A 21146-nucleotide genomic window follows, 5' to 3' on the forward strand; every position below is an offset into this window, starting at 1 on the left:
TTACTTATCAGCAATCCCAACTACTATTTACATAATTTTAATTCTTTTATGGGCATTTACGTTTTGTAGTCCACCGCGCGAAGCGCGGTTTATCTCTCCTAGTCTGACCAAAACGGGCGGAAAGCGAAGGAAAACTGATGGAAGCTTACAAATTTTTTTTTTATCCTTTCTTTTCTCACATAACTTACCCTTTCTCTTCTTTTCTTTTCTATCCTCAACTCACAAACTAGCTATAAGAGAAATCTCAGAGGAGGTTTCTGATATTATCCCTTCAAATAAATTACCCATTAAAGTACTTACTTGACCACTTGAAATAAAGCTGCCCATCCTTTTCTCCTATAAATGACCCTCCCCTGTGACCAAGAGGAGACCTAAACCAAAAGAATTGCCGGGACACTCCTCTCCACTACTTCTGTTGTCCTTTTTGAAGCCCTGCACGTTTCCTTCTCAGCTTCTCACGAGCCTCAGGCCATGGATGCAATGCTGAGAAATCTTCTTGCTCTCCTCCTCCTTTCACTTCACTTATTAGATCATTCAGGTACAACACATTGTTCTTTGACAAAGAAATTTTGTATCCATTGGACATTTTTCATAAATGTACTGTCTTTTATCTTATAAATATATTTTCTTTTACTAATGAAAAATGCGCTCTTTCTTGCTTTGAATTCTTGTTTGGGCTGGAAAAATGGTGTGAAACAGTTGAGGTATCAGCTACAACAATGACATTCTATAACAAGTGCAGCCATCCAGTTTGGCCAGGGATTCAGCCAAGTGCAGGGAAGCCCATTTTAGCCCGTGGTGGTTTCAAGCTTCCGCCAAACAGATCATACTCCCTACGCCTCCCAGCAGGATGGTCCGGCCGCTTCTGGGGTCGTCACGGCTGCTCTTTTGATGCCTCTGGCCGTGGCCGTTGCGCCACTGGGGACTGCGGCGGTTCTCTCTTTTGCAATGGCCTTGGTGGGACTCCTCCAGCCACCCTAGCTGAAATCACTCTAGGCAATGACCAAGATTTCTATGATGTTAGCCTTGTTGATGGCTACAATCTTGCCATTTCCATCACCCCATTCCGAGGCTCAGGTGAAAAAATAGGCCCTCAAGCCCTCCAACAATCCAATCCTGTCCTCTACTACTTTTACCTTTCCAACACTTTGGGCTTGCAGGAATTTGTTCTTTCATTCTTTTTTTTATTTATTTATTGTGCATTTAGCCCTCTGATCTTTTTTGTCCGAACTATTAAATGACAGCTTGCTAATCTTGGATCTAATACCATAATAATGAAGACAATAATGTGGTCCAAACAAAACCCTTTTGGCTCAAAATTGAACTTTAGGGGTGTTTTATTGTGAAACTGTTGGAATCTAAGAAGTCATGAGTCATTTTGTCAAGGTGGTCTTTTTGTTCATTTCTGTTGTTTGCTAGTATTAGTTTAGTTGTGACCAGTAAATGATGTTGATTAATGGTATTATTGTTACTATAGGCAAATGCAGCTATGCTGGATGTGTGAGTGATCTGAACATGATGTGTCCAGTGGGGCTTCAAGTGAGGTCTCATGACAAAAGAAGTGTGGTGGCCTGTAAGAGTGCATGTTTTGCATTCAATTCTCCAAGGTATTGCTGTACAGGTAGCTTTGGGAACCCACAATCTTGCAAGCCCACAGCATATTCAAAGATCTTCAAGGCTGCTTGTCCAAGGGCCTATTCTTATGCTTATGATGATCCCACTAGTATTGCCACTTGCACCGGTGGAAACTACTTGGTCACTTTCTGTCCTCACCATAAGTAATTAGTTCATACTCAGTACTGCTAGATATACTACTACTATTTAGGTCTCTACTGCAATTCTACTCTGTTCTTAGCTTTAGTTGGTTTCTGGAATACGGCTATTATCTTGAGATATATTGTACTAGTCCAGCAATGCTTCTGGCACTTGGCATTTGCTATTCATAATTAATGTTACCGTAATATATGATAGTTAGTAAATCTGCGTGTTAATCTTGGATGTCCCTTTGTGTCTCACCAGTATGTTCTGAAATTCTGGTATGAATGCTACTACAGGAAGATGGCAAGATGGGGAAAAAGGAGATGCATCGACTAAAATATAACATGATTCCATATGTGACATAAATTGAATGGGCCAAGATTCAAGAAGGAAAAGAGAACAAAAATGCTTAGGTCCCGTTTGGATTGCATTTTCCGTCATTTTTCATGGAAAAAATACTGTAGCGATTTGATGTATGTGAGGAAAAAAGGTAATAGGGAAATGTGTTCACGGAAAATGATGAAATTTTTCTACGGAAAACAGCAATCCAAGCAAGGCCTTAATTTGCTAAAATTGCTTCACTTTCTAAGTAGTACAATCTTCTATGCCATTAATTTTGCAAAATTTATCGGGGAGCAATCAATGGTGCGACTATTTAGGCTCCTAGGACCGTAGGGGTTAGTGGAGGTGTGCTACAAGTTTTAGGCCCAGTAGAAGAGGGCAGGGTCACATCATCGACGGCAAATTGGGCTAAGAGAAGATAATTCTGCTTGTGGCACCGCTACCACTGTTGTGTTTCTATTCTAGTGCATGTTCCGATATTCATCTACGGCAAGAATTCGGTTCAGTCCGATTCCAATTCATCCCGACATCATTCGAGACTTGCGACAACTTTGTACTTGACTAGTTTTACAAGGTTGTGATAAAAAGGTTTTTTTGTGGAAGAGATGAAAAGGTTAAAACGTGTAAACACCAACTGATTGTTTGGTGCAATCTCTTAAATTAAAGTAACAAAAACATTGAGTGTGTTTGGATTGTAAGTTATTTGTCCAAATATATTTACTTACATCACCATTATAATTTTTAATACACCTTTTTATCTTTCCAATTACCTTTTTATCTCACGTATTGAAATCTTTCTTCTCTTTTTTAATTTTTCTTATCTCTCACCGTGATTGTCAATTCAAGATTTGAATCCTGAATCTAACTGTCAATTCAATTTAACTGTTAATTCAATCTAACTGTCAATTCAAGATTTGAATCCTGAATCAACAGCAAAATCGCTATTGTCAGATTCAAGATTTGAATTCTGAATCTAACAATGAAAAGAACTCTAACAGTTATTTCTTGAGCCTCTTAGTAGTTATTTCTTGAGCCAACCAAGCGGTTCATTGAAATTGAATATGACCATCACATCTATGTAAAATCTCGAAAGTTAAGAGTCCATTAAGCTTGAGGGTGCCTCGTGATTAATGAAATGAGTCTTTTTTTCTTCTTTTTTTTTTGGGTCACAAGATGACAAATTTTCCCATTTTAGCTCCAAAATCTTCAACTATTACATTACAATTGACTCTGAATTAGAGCTGTAAACAAATCGAATCGAATCGAGTATCTCATGTTTGAGCTCTATTCGTTAAGCGATTCGAACAACGTTCATGTTTGTTCGTTAATTTTCGAATTTCAAACCTGTATTCGTATTCGGCTCGTTAAACAAAGTTCGTGTTCGAGTTCGAATTCGTGTTCGACTCGTTTAACATAAACAAGCTGTTCGCGAACATGCTCGAAATGCTCGAATCCAAATTATTTTTAGTCTTTAATATACCATGCAAATCATTAATCATTCTCAAAAACAATTAAAGCAACTAAGTGACTAAATTCTATTATTCATTAACTATATAACTAATAACATAAAAACAATAAATAAAACAAAGCAATTTGCTCTCCAAATATAAAAGTCCAGCCATAAAATTAACCCTAAAATTTGTCAAATGATAATTATGTCCATATTCGTGAGCGTTTGTTAAAACTCGCGAACATACTCGTGTTCGCGAACGTTCGTTTAACATGTTCACGAACGTTCGTTAAAACTCGCAAACATGTTCATGTTCGCTCGATTATTAATCGAACAAAAAAATTTGTTCGAACTCGATTCGTTTAAGGTTTCGAGCGAGTCTTTCACGAATACGAACGAGTCGAAACGAATCGGGTTACCAAACAGCTCATTCGTTTAACAGCTCTACTCTGAATATACTGTTTAAAAATATTTGATCCTCCTATCTATTCCACATTTTTACTATTCCATTACCTCTTAGACTTTTGGTTGACTGCAATTTTTTCTGACTCCTGGCTATCGGGGCTTTTGAGCCTCCAAATCAAGTCACCTATAAGGAGCCCTCATGGGGATGGGTCATCCCCTGACCTCTTCCCAGTTCCCTTCAAATGGGGAGTTCCGAGTTCTAACTCGTAATCGCAGGATGCACCTCCGCTTCATCTCTTCTCCAAAACCTCCGTTAAACCCCATAACTCTCGCAGCATCCCATTCTTTCTTCTCCACATTCTCCCACCAGGGCCAAACCGACCTCCCAAACCACCTCAATATCAGCTTTGAAAACCATGATAACATCGATCAAACCCCAACCAATCAATCGTACTGGACCAAGCACATTCACAAGCTCTGCACCGTTGACCGGGACGTCGATTCTGCTTTTCACCTTCTTAGTCACATTTGCCTTCGCGGGTACCGTCTCAATGCGCTTAACGTTAGCAGCATTATCCACGCTTTCTGCGACGCCAACCGCTACGCCCAAGCTCACCACCAGCTTCTTCTCTTCATCACCTCCCAACCCGACCTCTTGGACGAGCGAACATGTAATGTCCTCATTGCCCGTTTGCTCCACGCTGCTACCCCGCATGCCACGTTGGTTGTGATTCATCATTTGATCAATGCCAACCCAAATTTTGTTCCTTCCTTGATGAATTATAACCGTTTGATTCATCAGGTTTGCAGACTGTTGAAGCCGTCGGAAGCCCATCAGCTATTTTGGGACATGAGGAAGAGAGGGCATTTCCCCAGTGTGGTTTCCTACACCAGCTTGATTGGCGGGTACTGTAAAATTGGAGACATTGATGTTGCGAATAAACTGTTTGATGAAATGCGCGAAGCAGGAGTCCTGCCTAATACTATGACTTACAGTGTTCTGATTGAAGGGGTTTTCCGGAAACGTGATGTGGAAAGGGGGAACATGTTGATGGGGAAGCTTTGGGAGGTTATGGGAAATGAGGAGGATAAGCTTGTTAACAATGCAGCCTTCGGGAATGTGATCAATTCGTTATGTAAAGAAGGGTTGTTTCATGAGGTGTTTAAGATAGCTGAGGATATGCCTCAGGCGAAGGGTGTGCTGGAGGAGTTTGCATATGGCCAAATGATTGAGTCACTTTGCAAATATGGGAGGTTCAACGGAGCTGCTAGGATTGTTTACATGATGCGAAAGAGAGGCTTTACGCCAGGATTCCTTTCTTATAATTCGATTTTACATGGCCTTTGCTTGGAGGGTGACTGTTTTAGGGCGTATCAGTTGTTGGAAGAAGGTATTAACTTTGGATACGGGCCCTCGGAGTTTACTTATAAGCACTTGGTAGAGGGTCTTTGTCGTGAATGCGATCTTGTTAAAGCCAAGGAAGTACTCAATATTATGTTGAGCAATAAGGAAGGGAAGCAGAAGACCAGGATTTTCAATATTTACCTGAGAGCTGTCTGTGCTATGCATAATCCAACTGAACTTTTGAATGGACTTGTTTCAATGCTGCAAGAGCAGTGTCAGCCTGATGTAATTACCCTCAATACTGTTGTGAACGGTTTGTGCAAAACAGGGAGAGTTGCTGAGGCATCTAAAGTATTGAAAGATATGATGGCCGGGAAGTTTTGTGCTCCAGATGTTATTACCTTCACAACCATTATTTCCGGTCTGTTAGAAGTAGGAAACGTTCAAGAAGCTCTTCATCTGTTCCGAAGTGAGATGCCTGGCAATGGTGTTAGACCTGTTGTTTTGACCTATAATGCGCTTATTCGTGGGTTGTTTAATCTAGGCCGGGTAGATGAGGCGATGGAGATTTTTAATAGCATGGTAGCTGGTGGAGCTGTTGCTGATTGTACAACTTACACTGTAATTATTCAGGGATTTTTCAACTCTGAGCGAACAGAGGATGCTAAGAGATTCTGGGATGAAATTGTTTGGCCCTCGAAAGTCCATGACAATTATGTATATTCAGCCATACTTAGAGGGCTTTGCGACTCTGGCAAATTTGATGAGGCTTGTGATTTCCTTTATGAATTGGTTGACTGCGGGGCTGTACTCAATCATGTGAACTACAATATCCTCATTGATTATGCTTGCAAATTAGGCTTGAAGAAAGGAGCCTATCAGATTTTGGGGGAGATGAGAAAGAATGGGGTAGCTCCAGATCCCGTAACATGGAGACTTCTTGATAAGTTGCATAGCAATGGGAGAAATCAGTATGGCGAGGATTCCACTACGGATTACAGAGACCATGTTCCAGAGTTTAATAGCTGAAAATTTGAACTTGGAGGATGAATGATGTCCTTGTGGGTGTAAATAAGCGGAAAGGAACAAGTACTAACCAATGAGCAGACGGTTTTGGAGATTCATACTGGAATCCAAGCTAAAATTTCGGGCATTTTGCTCAATGGGGAAATAAAGAAGGGATCCCAAAAATTAACATTGTCAATGGCCTTGATGGATTTAAAAGTTGTCCCTGGATTACTTGTTACTGTAGTAAACAGAACCTCAGAACTGTAACAGCCTCCCTAGCAGTTTTACAGGAGGATCATGCGTATACCCCTGGGAATAAGCTTTATTTGACAAGGAAGGCGTAAAATACATCTTCTGAAGCTGAGATTAGGCAGGGAAAAATAAGTGATCCTGGATCTCAACTTTTTTGAATGGAGTACAATTCCTGCATAGAAGTTTCACTTATCAGAACAATGCAATCTTTGGTCAGAAGCAAAGAAGCAAAAAGTAAAATGGTTGCCGGCCATGAAGTCGGGAAATTGATAATGAAACGGCAGTAGTACGTCATCAGAGTTCATGCACGCTGTAAAAGGGTGCAAGAGCCGTCCTACCAAGTACCAACTGCTTATCAACTTTTCTGAAGTAAATTTTCTTTAAAAATTGTCCGACTTTGGAATATACTTTTCAGTATCAGAATATCAACAATTGACTATTATACGAGGAATATTATGTGAATACCAATCAAAGGGGGATGCATTATACAAATCAAGGTGGATATTCATTTCGTATTACTCCTTCCATCCCACTTTGATAGTCTTGTATCTCTTTTTCATCTGTCCCAAATTATAGTCCACTTTCCAATTGAAGAATGTAGTTGTATTTTAATTTTTCTAAAATATCCTTATTCAATGTAAGTAGTTGTTACTATAAACCTACCTCATTTAATGAGAGATGATTCTTTTTTTACCATCAATTCAAGTTCTCATAAAGTTATACCATATTTAATGTGAGGGTATTTTAGGAAAATAGCAGTCTAAATTTACTTTTCTAACAAAGTTAACTACTTTTTCTTAAACTGTGTGAAAAAAGAAACAGGACTATCAAAGTGGGACGGAGGGAGTATGTGAATATCGATCAAAGGTGGATATTCATTCTTTCTTGGGATATGAAAATTTTTTTGTTCGGTCAAAAAATACAATACTTTGTGTCTGAAATTAGATGCATCAGTTTGACCGTCAATAAATTTGAAAAGAATATTTAGAATAGCCCAAACATCAATTTGGACAGGCGGCATAGTACCTTATTGGTATGCCAAACAAAAAAAGAAGAAGAAGAAGAGCAAGTGATGCTCACTCTTTGAAAACTTTTTATTCGATAAAGCTATAAAGCAAAGATTATTTTAAGACAAATTAAAAGAAGAAAAAGGATGCACTTAATAGAAATTCAGATAATCCAGTTTTAGCAAAATTAAACTTAAAATGGAGGCGACGGATCAACAAGAAGAAGTTGTTGGATACAAGTGAAATTGAGCTAGTTTGAATTATATTGACCTAATTAACCAACAATTGAAAGTAATCAACTTCTTACCTAGCTATAAATTATCATATTGCGCTTGCATTGAGGGGTTTGATGGAGAATTTGAAAAGATTTCAAATCTCCATACTTGTTTAGATTACTTAAAAGATGTTTTAATTTGTAAATTATCAATATTCTTATATTTAAAACATATTTTGATAATTAGTAAATTATAAATTCAAATATTTCTTAAATAGTTCCAATTACTAGAGCGATTTGAATGGATTTAAAAAATCATCATCAAATTTCTCAATCAATCCAAATGAAGCCTAGGATACTCTGGTATGGCTTCAAATCCTCTGTCCCCAAAATAGTCTCTGTCCCCTCTGTCCCTTATTTGTACAGCTGCCACGTGTTCCTAATCTTTTGTTAATTCAAACTCAAATAAATCGATAATAATCGGTTTACAAGTTTTGTTAATCCAAACTCAAACAAATCGATAACTCAAAATATTTTTTTATTTTCTTTTTAACGAAAAAGAGTCTTGTTGATCATAATTTTTAACAAACAAGTTTAGCTCTTTCTAATTTTTTTACATCTCGTAATTATGTAAATGTGATGATTTAAAATTAGTTACTCAATAGTTTTGAGTTATCTGTAAAATCAGCCTTTGAGTAAACCTGTCAATCGACTATTATCGATTTGTTTGAGTTTGGGTTAACAAAACTTATAAACCGATTATTATCGATTTATTTGAGTTTCGATTAACAAAAGGTTAGGAACACGTGGCAGCTGTACAAATAAGGGACAGAGGGGACAGAGACTATTTCGGGGACAGAGGATTTGAAGACCTCTGGTATATCCCTTTTTTTTTTTCCCCAAACGGTATGCCCCATGTTATAACTAACTGCCAACGAACTGTAATTAGTCAATAAACAATACAAATCTTTCCGCCTAAACAGTAAAATTGACATAGAAATTGGGCTGACTTTTAAAGACTCCGGGTTTTGAATGGCAATTATACAGATCGCGACGTTTCGTTTGCTTTGAATAATAAATCATTTACAGTCCCGCAAAATCCACGTCATACACGTCCTGCCCACGCTTTGGTCTACGTACCTTCCACACGGTATCGTGGACTTTACATCTCCAAAATCCATCGGTCCCACGCGGCCTGGAGAACATCTACTTTTAGATCTACTTTTCCTACTCTATTGGATTATTCTTTTTTCTGCTTTTGCAAAAAAGGGAAATTTGGTGAAATTCGTTGAATAATAGGTGAATATTTTTCCTTTGGCATAATCTTTTGTGCACGTAAGGGAGATGATTCAGGGTTTTTGGCTTATAGCCACACCATCATGAATGCGAAAGGGGGGACTATTTCATAAATAAGAAAGGAGATGATAAAATGCCTCTCTCTCTTTGCCTTATCTTTCTCATTTATTTATTTTAGGATAACTTCGTGTGTGTGTTTGGATAGAGTATTATTTGAAATAATTACTGTAGCACTTTTTGTAATGTGATGTATGTGAGATAAAAAATAGTTGAAAATATAAAAAAATGAATTAAAAAATATATTTATGATGCAAGCGAAATATTATTTGGAATAATTTGACAATCCAAACACAGTGTAAAGATTTATTTTATATAAATAAATTTAGATCATGCTACATAACATGAATTAAAATTTAAAATTTAATCATGCGTATGTAACATATATCAAATGATGCTGCTGTTAGTGCATAAAAACTTAATCTTTTTTATTTTAGGGCAACTTTCATAAAGCCAGTAATTACTCAAATGAGCTCCACTTGCCCTAATGGTGGACATTTTCCACGAAACAAGAAGACCAGCCTTGTAATTCTGGTCCAATAATCTGAGAGACCATAAAGAAAGTTCTTACGTATAAGTGGAAGAAAGTTCTTGCGTATAAGAGAAACTTCCATAGTGGACCGGAAAAAAATGGGTTAAAAAAAAATGTGCGAGACGGGCAGAGTAAGTTGAGTAAACAATTTTGAGTAACATGTACTTGCAAATCCCTTGTCTAAACTTGGACAGCCTCTTTTTTGGTACAATTCTTTTAAAACCATAATTTTATCTCTGATAAATACACTTATTTAGAAAATACCAAAGGAAAAAAATATATTTAACACTTTAATTTAAATAAAACAATTACAGATAATGGATTCTTCCCTTGTCTACCCTAACTTATATATAGGGATTGTCTGCATTAACCCTTCTTTATTTTTACCTTTCTTCCTTGAAGTTAAAAAAAAAAATAGAGAATGAAGAAGAGTCAAGAAAAAGAAAAATAAAGCCTGACCAAATTTTAGCAACTTGCTAAATTTTTATCTTTTTGAGAAAAGTGATGTTGATTTGAAAAAATGCAAGTGCAATTACTGTAAGTTTTTGTATTCATGAATAAATTTAGCATAATTTAAATGTGCTAACAAATATATCTAATTTAAAATTTTTGTTGAATTTAAAAAATGTAATGGAAAAGAAAATCGATTCCACCTTTAATTGTGCACGTCCACACACACGCAGGTCGACACGCACGTATGCAGTGACAAATTTGTCCTTTAACTCCCCTCATCCCTGTGGCCCGCGTCCCTTTCTTCCCAACCCCTCTATAGACTATATATAAAATGCAACTAAGTATTGGATACATCCCAGCTATTCTGTGCCACTCTCAACAAAACAAATCTCCCTATCTCATTTCCAGCACTTACCAGAAAAAAGAAGAAGAAGAAGAAGAAGAATGAATCCAGAATCAAAGGCGACAACAATGGCAACAACCACAACGAACAATGCTGACTCTAATTCCTCGAAGCCGTGTGCGTACCTTCAGGACGCTGACGAGGTGCAAAAGGTCTTCGAACGGTTTGACGCGAACAGCGACGGCAAGATCTCCTCGGAGGAGCTCGCCGGAGTTATGAAAGCCTTGGGATCCGACACCTCTCCCGATGAGATTTCTCGCATGATGGTAGAGATTGACACCGACAAAGACGGTTTCATCAATCTCGAGGAGTTTACCGCCTTCTGCAGCGGCAATTCCCTCTACGGCTCCGCCGACGGTGGGGACGGTGGCGTCAAGGAGCTTCATGATGCATTTGAGTTGTATGATCAGGACCATGACGGCTTCATTTCGGCTACTGAGTTGCACCTGATCCTGACTCGGCTTGGCGAGCGGTGCTCGGTTCAGGATTGCGAGAAGATGATCAAGTCCGTCGATTCGGATGGGGATGGAAGAGTTAGCTTCCAAGAGTTTAAGATCATGATGACCAATAGCAAGAAGGCATAAGGCGCACGGATTTTCAGGGGGGGCGCGTCTACAGGGAATTGCGTCCCCATCTCTCGGTAATAAGTTTAGGAGCAAGATTAGAAAATAATTGTGGCTCAGCTAATTAGGGGTATGATCACGTAAATAGGTGATTAGCGTTGTTTGCTCGAGGAAACTTTCAGTTACCTCGTTGTAATTGCAGTTCCAGAACTCTCTTTTTTTTTTTTTAATTTAATGAATATGCAAGTTGATCTTTTGACTTTCTATTATTAGAAAACACATATTTACTTTTCAGAGTAGTATATCTTTTTTTGGTTAAAAAAGCAACATTCATACCAGTCATTGGTAACTGATGCATACGTAATTGAAAAATATTGAACTGACCAGTGGCCAAACTGGTTTGCCGGTCTCTTATTAAATGGAGACAAATAAGCTGAGGGAAGAAAATTGTGCGACCGTACAGGTTTGAAGAAAAACCAAATGCATGGTTTTAAAACCCACTGCAAACCGGCCGGTCAAACCGCCAATCAATCTACTATCCGGTTCAGTAGAGCTTGCCAAACTTTAGCCTCAACTCAGCTAGAACTACGAGGACTCTCGCATATTCTATGGTTGTAGTATAATGCTGCCCTGGCTGCATGTGCAGCTTCAGGGGGAAAATGTGAATCTAATTCAACATATGAATTTATTTGCATATATGAAGATGAGTCCTAGGCATCGCTATTCTACTTCAGAGGGAAATGCACTCTTAAATAATGGATTAAAGAGAGGGGCCTATCTTATATCAGTGGAGTGCACTCACATGCATCTCTGGATTTTTGTAATTTTAAATTGCAGCATTTAAACCCTCAAATTACAGTGCAGTGCAGGCAGAGATTTTAAATCTTTCTTGGTGGACAACTCAGGCAAGTTGTTTAAAGCAATCTTTTTTTTGTCGCAACGGTAATATTTTTATAACTTAATCTATCTTAATCTAGGAGAGGGGGAGTCGATGTGAATAGAAACTCTATGAGAGAAAATCACTGAAGTCGGTCACGTATAGTGACAATTTGGTGGGTCCCAATACCACCAAGATTTAAGTATTTGATAGTGACCACCAAGCCAAGTTGTTTAAAGCAGTCGGTTAACATAAAAAGTTGTCTTCATCTTTTGTTTTTCTTTGTGATTTTATGTATTTTCTTGAGGTGACTTTGGCTTCGTCTGAGTGTGTTTGGATAGTAAATTATTTGAAATAATTTTTTAAATAAAATACTTTATCATATATTGATAAAATGAGCATATAAAATTTGACAAATAATCTATATCCAAACAAACATTCAATTGGCGTATTGTATTGTAAGATATATACGACTGTAATAGTGAGTTCACATCCATGGTTACGGTATTTGGGCCAGTCAAAGTAGGACATTGCCATATGGGTTGGTGCTATATGGAATGGTCCACAATTTGGGTTCCTTACACACTTAGATGAAGACCAAAAGGCAGTGTTCTCATTTCTCAAAGCCAAGCCCAAAATTTGCACGATACTATTTATTTATTTATTTATTTTTTTAACCTTCTATCCATTTCTATTCCCTTCCTATCCCAAACTGTAAGGGATTAAGAATAGTTAGGGATGGCAACGGGGCGGGGTTGGGGCGGGAGACCCCTCCCCCATCCCCCGTCCCGCTTCCCCCGCAGGGTTAATAAAATTTTATTATAGTTAAATTTTAATAAATAATCAAGTACTAAAATATCAACACATCATCAAGTTATTATTCATTTTAATTTTACAATTGAAACTCATAAAAACAATCAAACAAAAGTTATTTGAATACAATCCAACATGATGAAATAAATACAACTAAAATAGTTAAGTTTTCACTTTTGGTACAAATACAATCACTAATTCATTATTGTGTTTGTGCTTTTTTTTTGAGAAAAAAGTATTATTCTATTAAGTGTAATTAAAAATTTAGTATAAATGTATTAGTAAATTTAGTATAACTAATTAATAAATTCTATTAGTAGACATATCTAAACAGGGGGAAAAATTTCCCCCCCACCCCGAGAGCCCCCCGCGGGGCGGTTGCCCGCGAGCATCCGCCCCCGTTGCCATCCCTAAGAACAGTCTTTAAGAAAAAAAAAACACGTAAGTAGGTCATATAATAATCTTGAAAACATAATCGGGCTTAATGTCGAATAGCCAGACACTTTGATCCCAATTTGATGAAGACCCACAAAAAGCTTTCCAATTAATTTTTATCCCTATTTTGAAGCAACTAGAAAAATTTTTAGGCAAATTATTGTTGTAGTGACTATAGAATTTTGCGCTGGATATGAGAGACTAATTAAGTGTGTGTCTTTTTTAGATAGATGTACTTTGGGATAGGGACTGCATGGCAGCTTATCTATTTTCTTATTTTGGATTCAAAATAATAATGAGAGGATTAAAAGTTTGGTGATATTACTGGATAGTCATCACTAGTCAAATTCAAGCACTAATTTCAAAAAAAGAGAGATTATTAGGAATGATAGCTGTTTTTCTTACTTTATCCCTAAGCTACCTATTCATGTTTGAAAATTTCGCTTGCAAGATCCACAACTGATAAACTCACAGTTCGGTGGTGTTCAACTTCAACACCCTGCCCATAAGGGCAAGTCACAAGCTGCTAAATCACTAGAATGGTTATCAACAGAACCAGAAGAAAAATTCGAAAGTCTTTTTCCAGAACACATGTCGAAATTCTGTTGGTCGTTTGGCAACCTTAAATGCGTTCTTGTCACTTGTAAAGTAGTAGTGGTAATTAAGAAAGTGGGAATACGGCGATAAAGCAAAGTGGGCTTTCGATCTTTGTTTATTAAGCAATATAAATCGCCAACAGAAGCAGGCCGTGACAGGAGGATTGAACAACCATCATGCTTTATCAATGGTATCACATGGTACCACTCAATAATAACTCCTTAGCCAATTCTTGAGAGTCCTAAATTTTATTACTTATCTATATTCGCAGAAAGATATGATGACAACAGACCATGCTTGAGTTTCTTGATATCGTTAGGAAAATCGAACCCTCTTTGCTTTTAGTTTCTGGTTTTGTTTCTTTCTGATGAATATGGCAGCTGATTCATTTGATGAAGAGTGCGACTATCTTTTCAAGGCTGTTCTTATTGGTGACTCTGCTGTTGGGAAATCTAATCTTCTTTCAAGGTTTGCCAAGGATGAATTTCACTTGGATTCCAAACCAACCATAGGGGTTGAATTTGCTTATAGAAATGTTAAGGTTGGTGACAAGGTCATCAAGGCTCAAATTTGGGATACTGCTGGCCAAGAAAGGTACTTTTTATCTGCTGATCACTTCATTTCTTGAGTTCTTATTCTCTATCAGCTGATTCTTGACTTGGGCTTTTGTTACCTAAATTTGATTCTGATACTCTGGAATTGATGTGATATCGGCTACTTCGTGATCAAGGGGAGACGAAAAATCAATGATTCTCTCTAGTCTGAAATCTCAAAAAAAGTTTGGATTTGCAAGAATTGAGTTCTCGCTTTTTGATAGGAATAGGTGCTTGCTAGGGCGGTATTCATTCTTCATGGGAAACTAGTGAGTAATAATCGTCGAAAGACTCTCCAAGTATGCCTTTTTCCGGGAACATGACTGGAGTTTTGTTTGGAATTTGGTTAGGAATTGAGGCAATCCTTTCTTTAGATGCTTTTAAGATGCAAAACATGTTATTCTTCTCCTGTCTTTATGCGAGGAATAAAAGATCATATGCTCATCCCAATTGCATCGAAATCAATAGTGTTGCCGGCCTTGTTTTTGTGATTAACATTGCTCATTGCCCTATAATGGAGGAGGATCCTTTATGCTTACACCAGCCTGTCTACAGTGCTTTGATTTATGTACTGTGTGAAATATGGATGTTTCATAATCTTGTCAGTTACGTTGCATTTATGTAGACCTGCCCATACAAGAAAACTCTGGATGGTCCATAAAACATGAATTCATAACTTATAGCTGGTTATTATGCAGAAGCATTATATAGAAATGTCAGATATTCCTGCTTAACCGGATTGGTAAGAGGGAGGAAATTTCTAGCCCTAGACAGATAAAGACTATGACTCGAGCCATCATAAATTAGGTAAGAACTAGTATGATCTAACATCCTTATCTGGAAATCTAGATGTATCTGTTGCTATTTTTGGCACTTAGTAACCTACACTTTTTCGTTTTTCCATGGTTTGGTTAGCCATGGGATTCACGGGAGGCACAAGGAAACATCATCATTCATCTGAAACAAAGTTGCTATGTTGATAAGATGGCAACGTTGATAAGTTAGTTGTCTTCTAGTCATTTTAGCAGCTTTCCTCAGGCTCCTCTTTTCTTTCTTTAATTTGTTTTCTTGTTTGGTACTTCTTTAAGTATTTCTTAAAGGGACATTGCAAGCTACATTGATAACAGAAATGTAAGTATAGCCTGTGACTCGACTCTTTTTTTTTTTTTTTTTGTCACAACGATAACAGTAGTATAATTTATTCTAGTCTAATTTAAAAAGAGGGAAGTCGACGACATTCCATCCGAGGAAGTCACTTGAAAGTAGTAGCCACAATTAAATGACAAGTATATGGTGGGAGGTCAAGGGTTCCCACCCCACCAACACTTTAAAGTGTCTCGGTGGTACCAATAGCCCAAGAGACTGTTGGCTCTGTGACTCGACCTTAATTGACGTGAATGTGTTCTCCTTTTCTTGAGCAGATTTAGAGCAATTACGAGTTCATACTACCGTGGGGCATTGGGAGCTTTGCTGGTGTATGATATTACTAGAAGAGAAACTTTTGAACACCTCAAAAAATGGTTGTATGAGCTTAGAGAATTTGGGTGCTCAGACATGGTTGTAGTACTTGTTGGCAACAAATGTGATTTGGGAAGCTCAAGAGAGGTCAATTTAGAAGATGGGCAGAGCCTTGCGCAGCTTGAAGGCCTATTATTCTTGGAAACGTCTGCAAAGGAAAATTTGAATGTGGAAGATGCATTTAACCAAATGATCGCCAAAATTCATGAAGTTACAAGCCAGAAAAGCTTAGAAGCCAAGATGAATGAACTACCTGCTCCAATTCTTCAGGGGAAAAAGGAAATCATTTTTATTGATCATGATGAAGTATCTGCTACTAAACAAACTACTACTTGTTGTTCTTATTGAGTTTAATTGGTTGGTAGAGAAATGGACCACAGCAAACAAAAGATTACATCCTTTTTCTTTGACATCATCTTTTATGCCTTGTCAGATTTATGGTTGAATTTTGGAGACATTAGGGTTTTGTTTGATCTAACTCTAATAGAAACTACCCAGAATTCATTTCCTGCATTTTTTTTAGCTTTGTTTCCTCCGATTTTATTTGCAGAGTAGAGTGATCATACACCAAAGTTATACTACTTGTTACGTGAGAATTACACAATTTCTAGAAATTGAATTTGGCTATCAATATATCGAATTTAAGATAAACCAAGAGCAAACTAGCAAAGGAGGAGAGTTGGATATCCCTCGTGCAGAACTGTCGATGAATGATTAATCAGTGATTAATTAAATCAGGATTTAGGATTCTTTAGTATTCCGATATTCTTTTTCTTTTCATTCTCTTTCGACCGATGTAGCTTTCTCGCATGCTTTTGCTCTGTCAAACAAGAGATCATACAATTAACTAGAGCTTGATATTTATACAATTGTGTTGTTTATGATAGAATAAGTTATACAATTATTATCGTTTTCGGAGAAAAAAAAACTAGAGCTTGATATTTAATCTAGGGATGAACTCCACTTTGCACATCGGAACTTGTATCACTCTTTTATTTTATACTATAAAATTCAATTTTAGACACTTTGCGCCTTAAAATCTTAATTCTGGATACTTTACGTTCTAAATTCTCAAATTTGTTCTATTTAAATTCAGTCAATAACTATTTTTGTAAAATTAACAACATAAAGGATCCAAACAAATCAATGATAATGTGCCGAAAATAATCAAAATATGCTAAGATATCACAGCAAAAATATAATAATACATTATTATTAATTTGCACCATCTATGATTTCATTAATTTTACTAACAATATTAGTTGTTGAAACCTTATAAATAAATGATAATATGCTAAAAATGATAAAAAAAAACTAAAGAATCATAGTTGGAACAACACAGTACATTGTCATTAATTTTCGCTGGCCTTTATTTTGTTAGTTTTGCGAACATAATCATTGATTGAACCTAAATGAGAGAAACATGAGAGTTTAAGATGCAAAGCATCCAAAATTAAAAATTAAAACTATAAAGTGTTCAAAATTAAAATTAGAGTCTAAAATAAAAAAAAAATAATACAAATTCAGGAGTGTAAACTGAAGTTAATCCGTGTTCTAGTAAGTGATCCTTCTCCAAACCTCGCAATAGTTAGCTAGTACTTGAATTGACATGACAGCCTATCTAAATATATTTTGATCCCTCAAAAAAACATTCGGGCAGTTTGTAGTTATGTTTTCAACATGCGATCATCATAAATGTCTATGCACGTAATTTGGAAGCAAAGTATCCTATCTGAAGTGCCCACCAACACTAGTATTTTATTGTGTGCCACAGAATTTGATCATTGTAGCAATCGGCAATGTTGTACTACTATACAAGTAGAGATTAAAATTTAAAACTTGAAGAATCCACATTCTTCAATTATTCTTAGGGTGTGTTTGGTTTCCACAGAATTGGAGGCTTAGAATTAGAATTGAAGTCCCAATTCCAAATCTTCGGTTTGGACACTATCAATGCCAGAGAATTAGAATTCAATTCGAATTCTACGGGCCATCAATTCCACAAATTCAATTCTTTGGTAGGACCTAAGAATTACAATTCCAATTCCATAATTTCACCTCCTATTCGGGTTAGTACGCGGATCCTAGATGGATTAAATCAGTGAAACGGGTCTCTATATAATCAACAAAAACATAACTGAAAATGAAAGTCCTCTCTCTATCTCTTGTCACAGACCAACCACCGTTTCTTTTGCAGCTCTTTCTCCTCCCATACTTCCTCCTCTGCCTCCACCTATACTTCCATTGCTGACGCCTTGTCTCTCCTCTTACTCATCTTCCTCCTCTGCCTTTTCCCAGCATTGAACATCTACTTTCATTTACGCATGTTAAGAGTGAAATTATAGGGTTTCTTTCTGTAAATTGGCTCAAATCCAGTGGCTATAAGTGATATGGGCTGCGCCATGCGAATTTCGTAGATAAACAAGGCTGACCATAGCCAGTACCAAGTTCACAAGGATATGGCTCAATCAGTTTGGTAGCCTCTGCCGCTCCTCCATTGCTGCTGTAATCATTTTTATTCCTCCCATCCTTATTTTCTGAGCTCTCTCCTTCAGCTCTCCCGCTTTCCCCAAATTTCAGACACATTTAGGGCTTGTGAAAGGTAACTCGATCTTTGAAATTTTTTCAATTAATCATTGGTTATGGGCTTTATTACATAGCTTTTTTTTTCATTGGATACATTGCAATGGTTTGTTTTGTTTTGTGAAGGTAAATTTGTCTAAATTTTTGCCAATCAAACAGCAATTTTTTTTTTGTATTTTCTGATATTTTGCTCTAGTATTTTTGGCTTCTAGATTTATGCTGTTAATAAGGATTAAAAAAAAAAAAAGCACAAGTTGATCGTTTGTTTCCTTTTTCTTATTTTGGGTTTGAGTTCAATTAGTTAAATCGAGTCCAAGTTTTAGCTTGTTGGAATATATAATGTTAGTTTAAAATCATATTGGTGATGAAGATGAAAGGGGTAATCTCGTATGTCTTCCTTAAAATGGTTTTTTGAGATCTATTAGAAGCTTTTGCATTGTGGAACCACAAATTGATACTGCATTTGGATTCTACACTGAAAGATGAAATATTTAGCTTTGTTGTGGTTCATGTCTGCTTCATATCCTGTATTTTGTGCAAGCAGTGTTCTAGTAAATTATCAATATTCTGCAATGTATATTATTTCTCTATCATCTAGATAAGATTAATGTCTCATATGATTTACGGAAACTTGTTCTTGTTTAATTCTTCTTGGTTTGAAGTACACTAAATTCTTGTGTTATGTAGAATTTCAGCTGATTATCCATCGATAATTTTAAGGATGCAACTCCATTAGAGCTTCCCTCTAAATGAGACTCTACTAAATCTTTCCTTTTGATGAGACTCATAGAAGGCTTTAGAAGGATTCTGATGTTTCTCGTAGCCAATTAGTCTTGTTTCTAGAAAGAAAGCTTTGTCGGGACTTTTCTGTTTCTTTCTTTTGTTGCAGTGTGCTGGAAAATCCTTACCAGTAGAAGCTTTAAGTCACTAGAATAAGTTTAGGACATCTCCAAACTATTTTGTGCACATAAGTGATGATCTTAGCAACATCTCCAAATTGCTTTTACAAAAAGGTTCCGTCCAAATAAGTCAGCATAAGTTCTTCATTTAACATATGTATGGATTTTTCTGTTGCATATTTGCCTCTCACTTTTAATTCTATAATGCAGTGGCTGTTGAATCTATTCTTAAGAACATGACATTGTGATGTTTTTCTGGTGCATATTTGCCTTAGATATGGCATCTGAAGCAACATCTCAGTCAAAAAGGAAAGGCAAAGGGTATTTCACTTATGAATGACAGGACAAAGTATGACACTTTTTCTGGTCTCGGAGATGACTTTAAAAAAGGATTGGCTATTGATGCACATTGGTAATTGATTTTTTTTTGGGTAATCTCCAGTTGAAGTTATTTTTGTAGAAGAAGTTGAGCTGATTGCTGGAAGCCCAAGTAGAGCAAGTAGAAGTTGTTACTACTCCATCGTGTATCCATGACTTTTTAAATTCTGATGAGTTCTTTGTTTTTTATGTAATGGATCAAAACAAGATTATAGAAAGATTCGAGGGAGTATTTCAGCTATTTTCTATCTGTTTTTGAGATGATAAGAATGGGACATTGGATCTTTTGTCTGATGAAATAGCATTTTAGATATTGAGATTAACATAGCTGCCTGTGTTGATGCCCTGACTTGTCCTTTAGCTGCATGAACCTTTGCGTTCTTTCTCAAATAGTACGTTTGTAAAACAATTGACAATGTGGATGTGGCGTGCCTCCAAATGCTGCACTACCCTACATGAAGAGGAGGTGTAGTGCACTGCTGGACTGCAGAAATAGCAGCAGTAGCAAGTATGCATACGAGTATCAACACGTATTAAAAGGGTGATAAAATAAGCTTTGACAGTGCTTCGTCTTTTTCATGCAGTCAGTGGCTCCTTTACTAGCCATTGGATCCTTATTTTTTTGAATTACTGCTTGCAGTCCGCAATAAAAAAAATAGTGTCCAGTATAACTCAGGCATGTTGGATTTTTTTTTCTTTTTGGTCCTTCCACCTTTCTCCACACCCTTTTCCACCATCAACTGTTAGATTCAGAATTCGAATAGTAAACTGAATTTATTTGTTGAGAATGTTAATTAAATTGTTTTACAAACGTACTATTTGAGTTAATTAGTGACTAATTCACTGTCTAGTATTCTACCATGTTTTAAGAAATATGCTAGTGTCATTGGGGATTTACTTTTAAGGGGGTGAGGTCCAGTTTTGGTTGGATGCCAATATCTATACCATACTTGAACAAAAGAAGGCAGTCAATATGACACGTCTCGTTAATGCTATGCTTAGCACAACCTAAGTCTGGAAATGTTCACCAAAGAAATTGATATGAGAGTGGGAAAAAATAAATTATTAAAGGCACAAATTGGTTCTTTCTTTTAAATCTTTAGTAAAAATTAGCTAAATGTAAGAAAAAAAAGAAATTATTATATAAAAAAGAAAAAAAAAGAAAAATTTTATGTAAGCAAATGTTTCATGAAAACAATTCTAATTCCTAATGAATTCTTCTGTCATACAAACAAAGAATTTGGAATTTCAAATAAATTCCGTATCAATTCTATGCATTTCCCAAACGAAAGAATTGAAATGACTTGGAATTCCAATTCATAGAATTCTAATTCTATAGAATTTCAATTCTAATTCATTTCTAATTCT

General features: G+C 36.6%; 4 protein-coding genes and 1 long non-coding RNA gene across 6 annotated transcripts; all 5 read left to right on the forward strand.

Moving 5' to 3' along the window:
- Nucleotides 1–353: 353 nt before the first annotated feature.
- On the forward strand, nt 354–1991 carry LOC113742355 (thaumatin-like protein). The gene is made up of 3 exons (XM_027270186.2): nt 354–538; nt 700–1077; nt 1478–1991. The coding sequence occupies exons 1-3, from the start codon at nt 472–474 to the stop codon at nt 1780–1782; spliced, it is 750 nt and encodes a 249-aa protein (XP_027125987.1). The 5' UTR covers nt 354–471; the 3' UTR covers nt 1783–1991.
- Nucleotides 1992–4116: 2125 nt separating this feature from the next.
- LOC140005945 (uncharacterized) lies at nt 4117–7130 on the forward strand. Its single transcript, XM_072047318.1, has one exon. It carries the CDS (start codon nt 4155–4157, stop codon nt 6327–6329), a length of 2175 nt encoding a protein of 724 aa, XP_071903419.1. The 5' UTR covers nt 4117–4154; the 3' UTR covers nt 6330–7130.
- Nucleotides 7131–10452: 3322 nt separating this feature from the next.
- Nucleotides 10453–11351, forward strand: LOC113741527 (calcium-binding allergen Ole e 8). Its single transcript, XM_027269058.1, has one exon. The coding sequence runs from the start codon at nt 10564–10566 to the stop codon at nt 11104–11106; it is 543 nt and encodes a 180-aa protein (XP_027124859.1). The 5' UTR covers nt 10453–10563; the 3' UTR covers nt 11107–11351.
- A 2175-nt stretch (nt 11352–13526) lies between these two features.
- On the forward strand, nt 13527–16431 carry LOC140005946 (ras-related protein RABA6a-like). The gene is made up of 2 exons (XM_072047321.1): nt 13527–14401; nt 15822–16431. The coding sequence occupies exons 1-2, from the start codon at nt 14175–14177 to the stop codon at nt 16264–16266; spliced, it is 672 nt and encodes a 223-aa protein (XP_071903422.1). The 5' UTR covers nt 13527–14174; the 3' UTR covers nt 16267–16431.
- Nucleotides 16432–17651: 1220 nt separating this feature from the next.
- On the forward strand, nt 17652–20105 carry LOC140005947 (uncharacterized). Of its 2 annotated transcripts, none has more exons than XR_011813488.1 (2): nt 17652–18520; nt 19611–20105. It is a non-coding gene; the product is annotated as an uncharacterized lncRNA (long non-coding RNA). The 2 variants fall into 2 exon arrangements; XR_011813489.1 differs by having other exon boundaries at nt 19676–20105.
- The last annotated feature ends 1041 nt before the right edge of the window (nt 20106–21146 follow it).

The sequence above is a fragment of the Coffea arabica genome, chromosome 4e (assembly GCF_036785885.1).
Source record: "Coffea arabica cultivar ET-39 chromosome 4e, Coffea Arabica ET-39 HiFi, whole genome shotgun sequence".
Classification (NCBI taxonomy): Eukaryota; Viridiplantae; Streptophyta; class Magnoliopsida; order Gentianales; family Rubiaceae; genus Coffea; species Coffea arabica.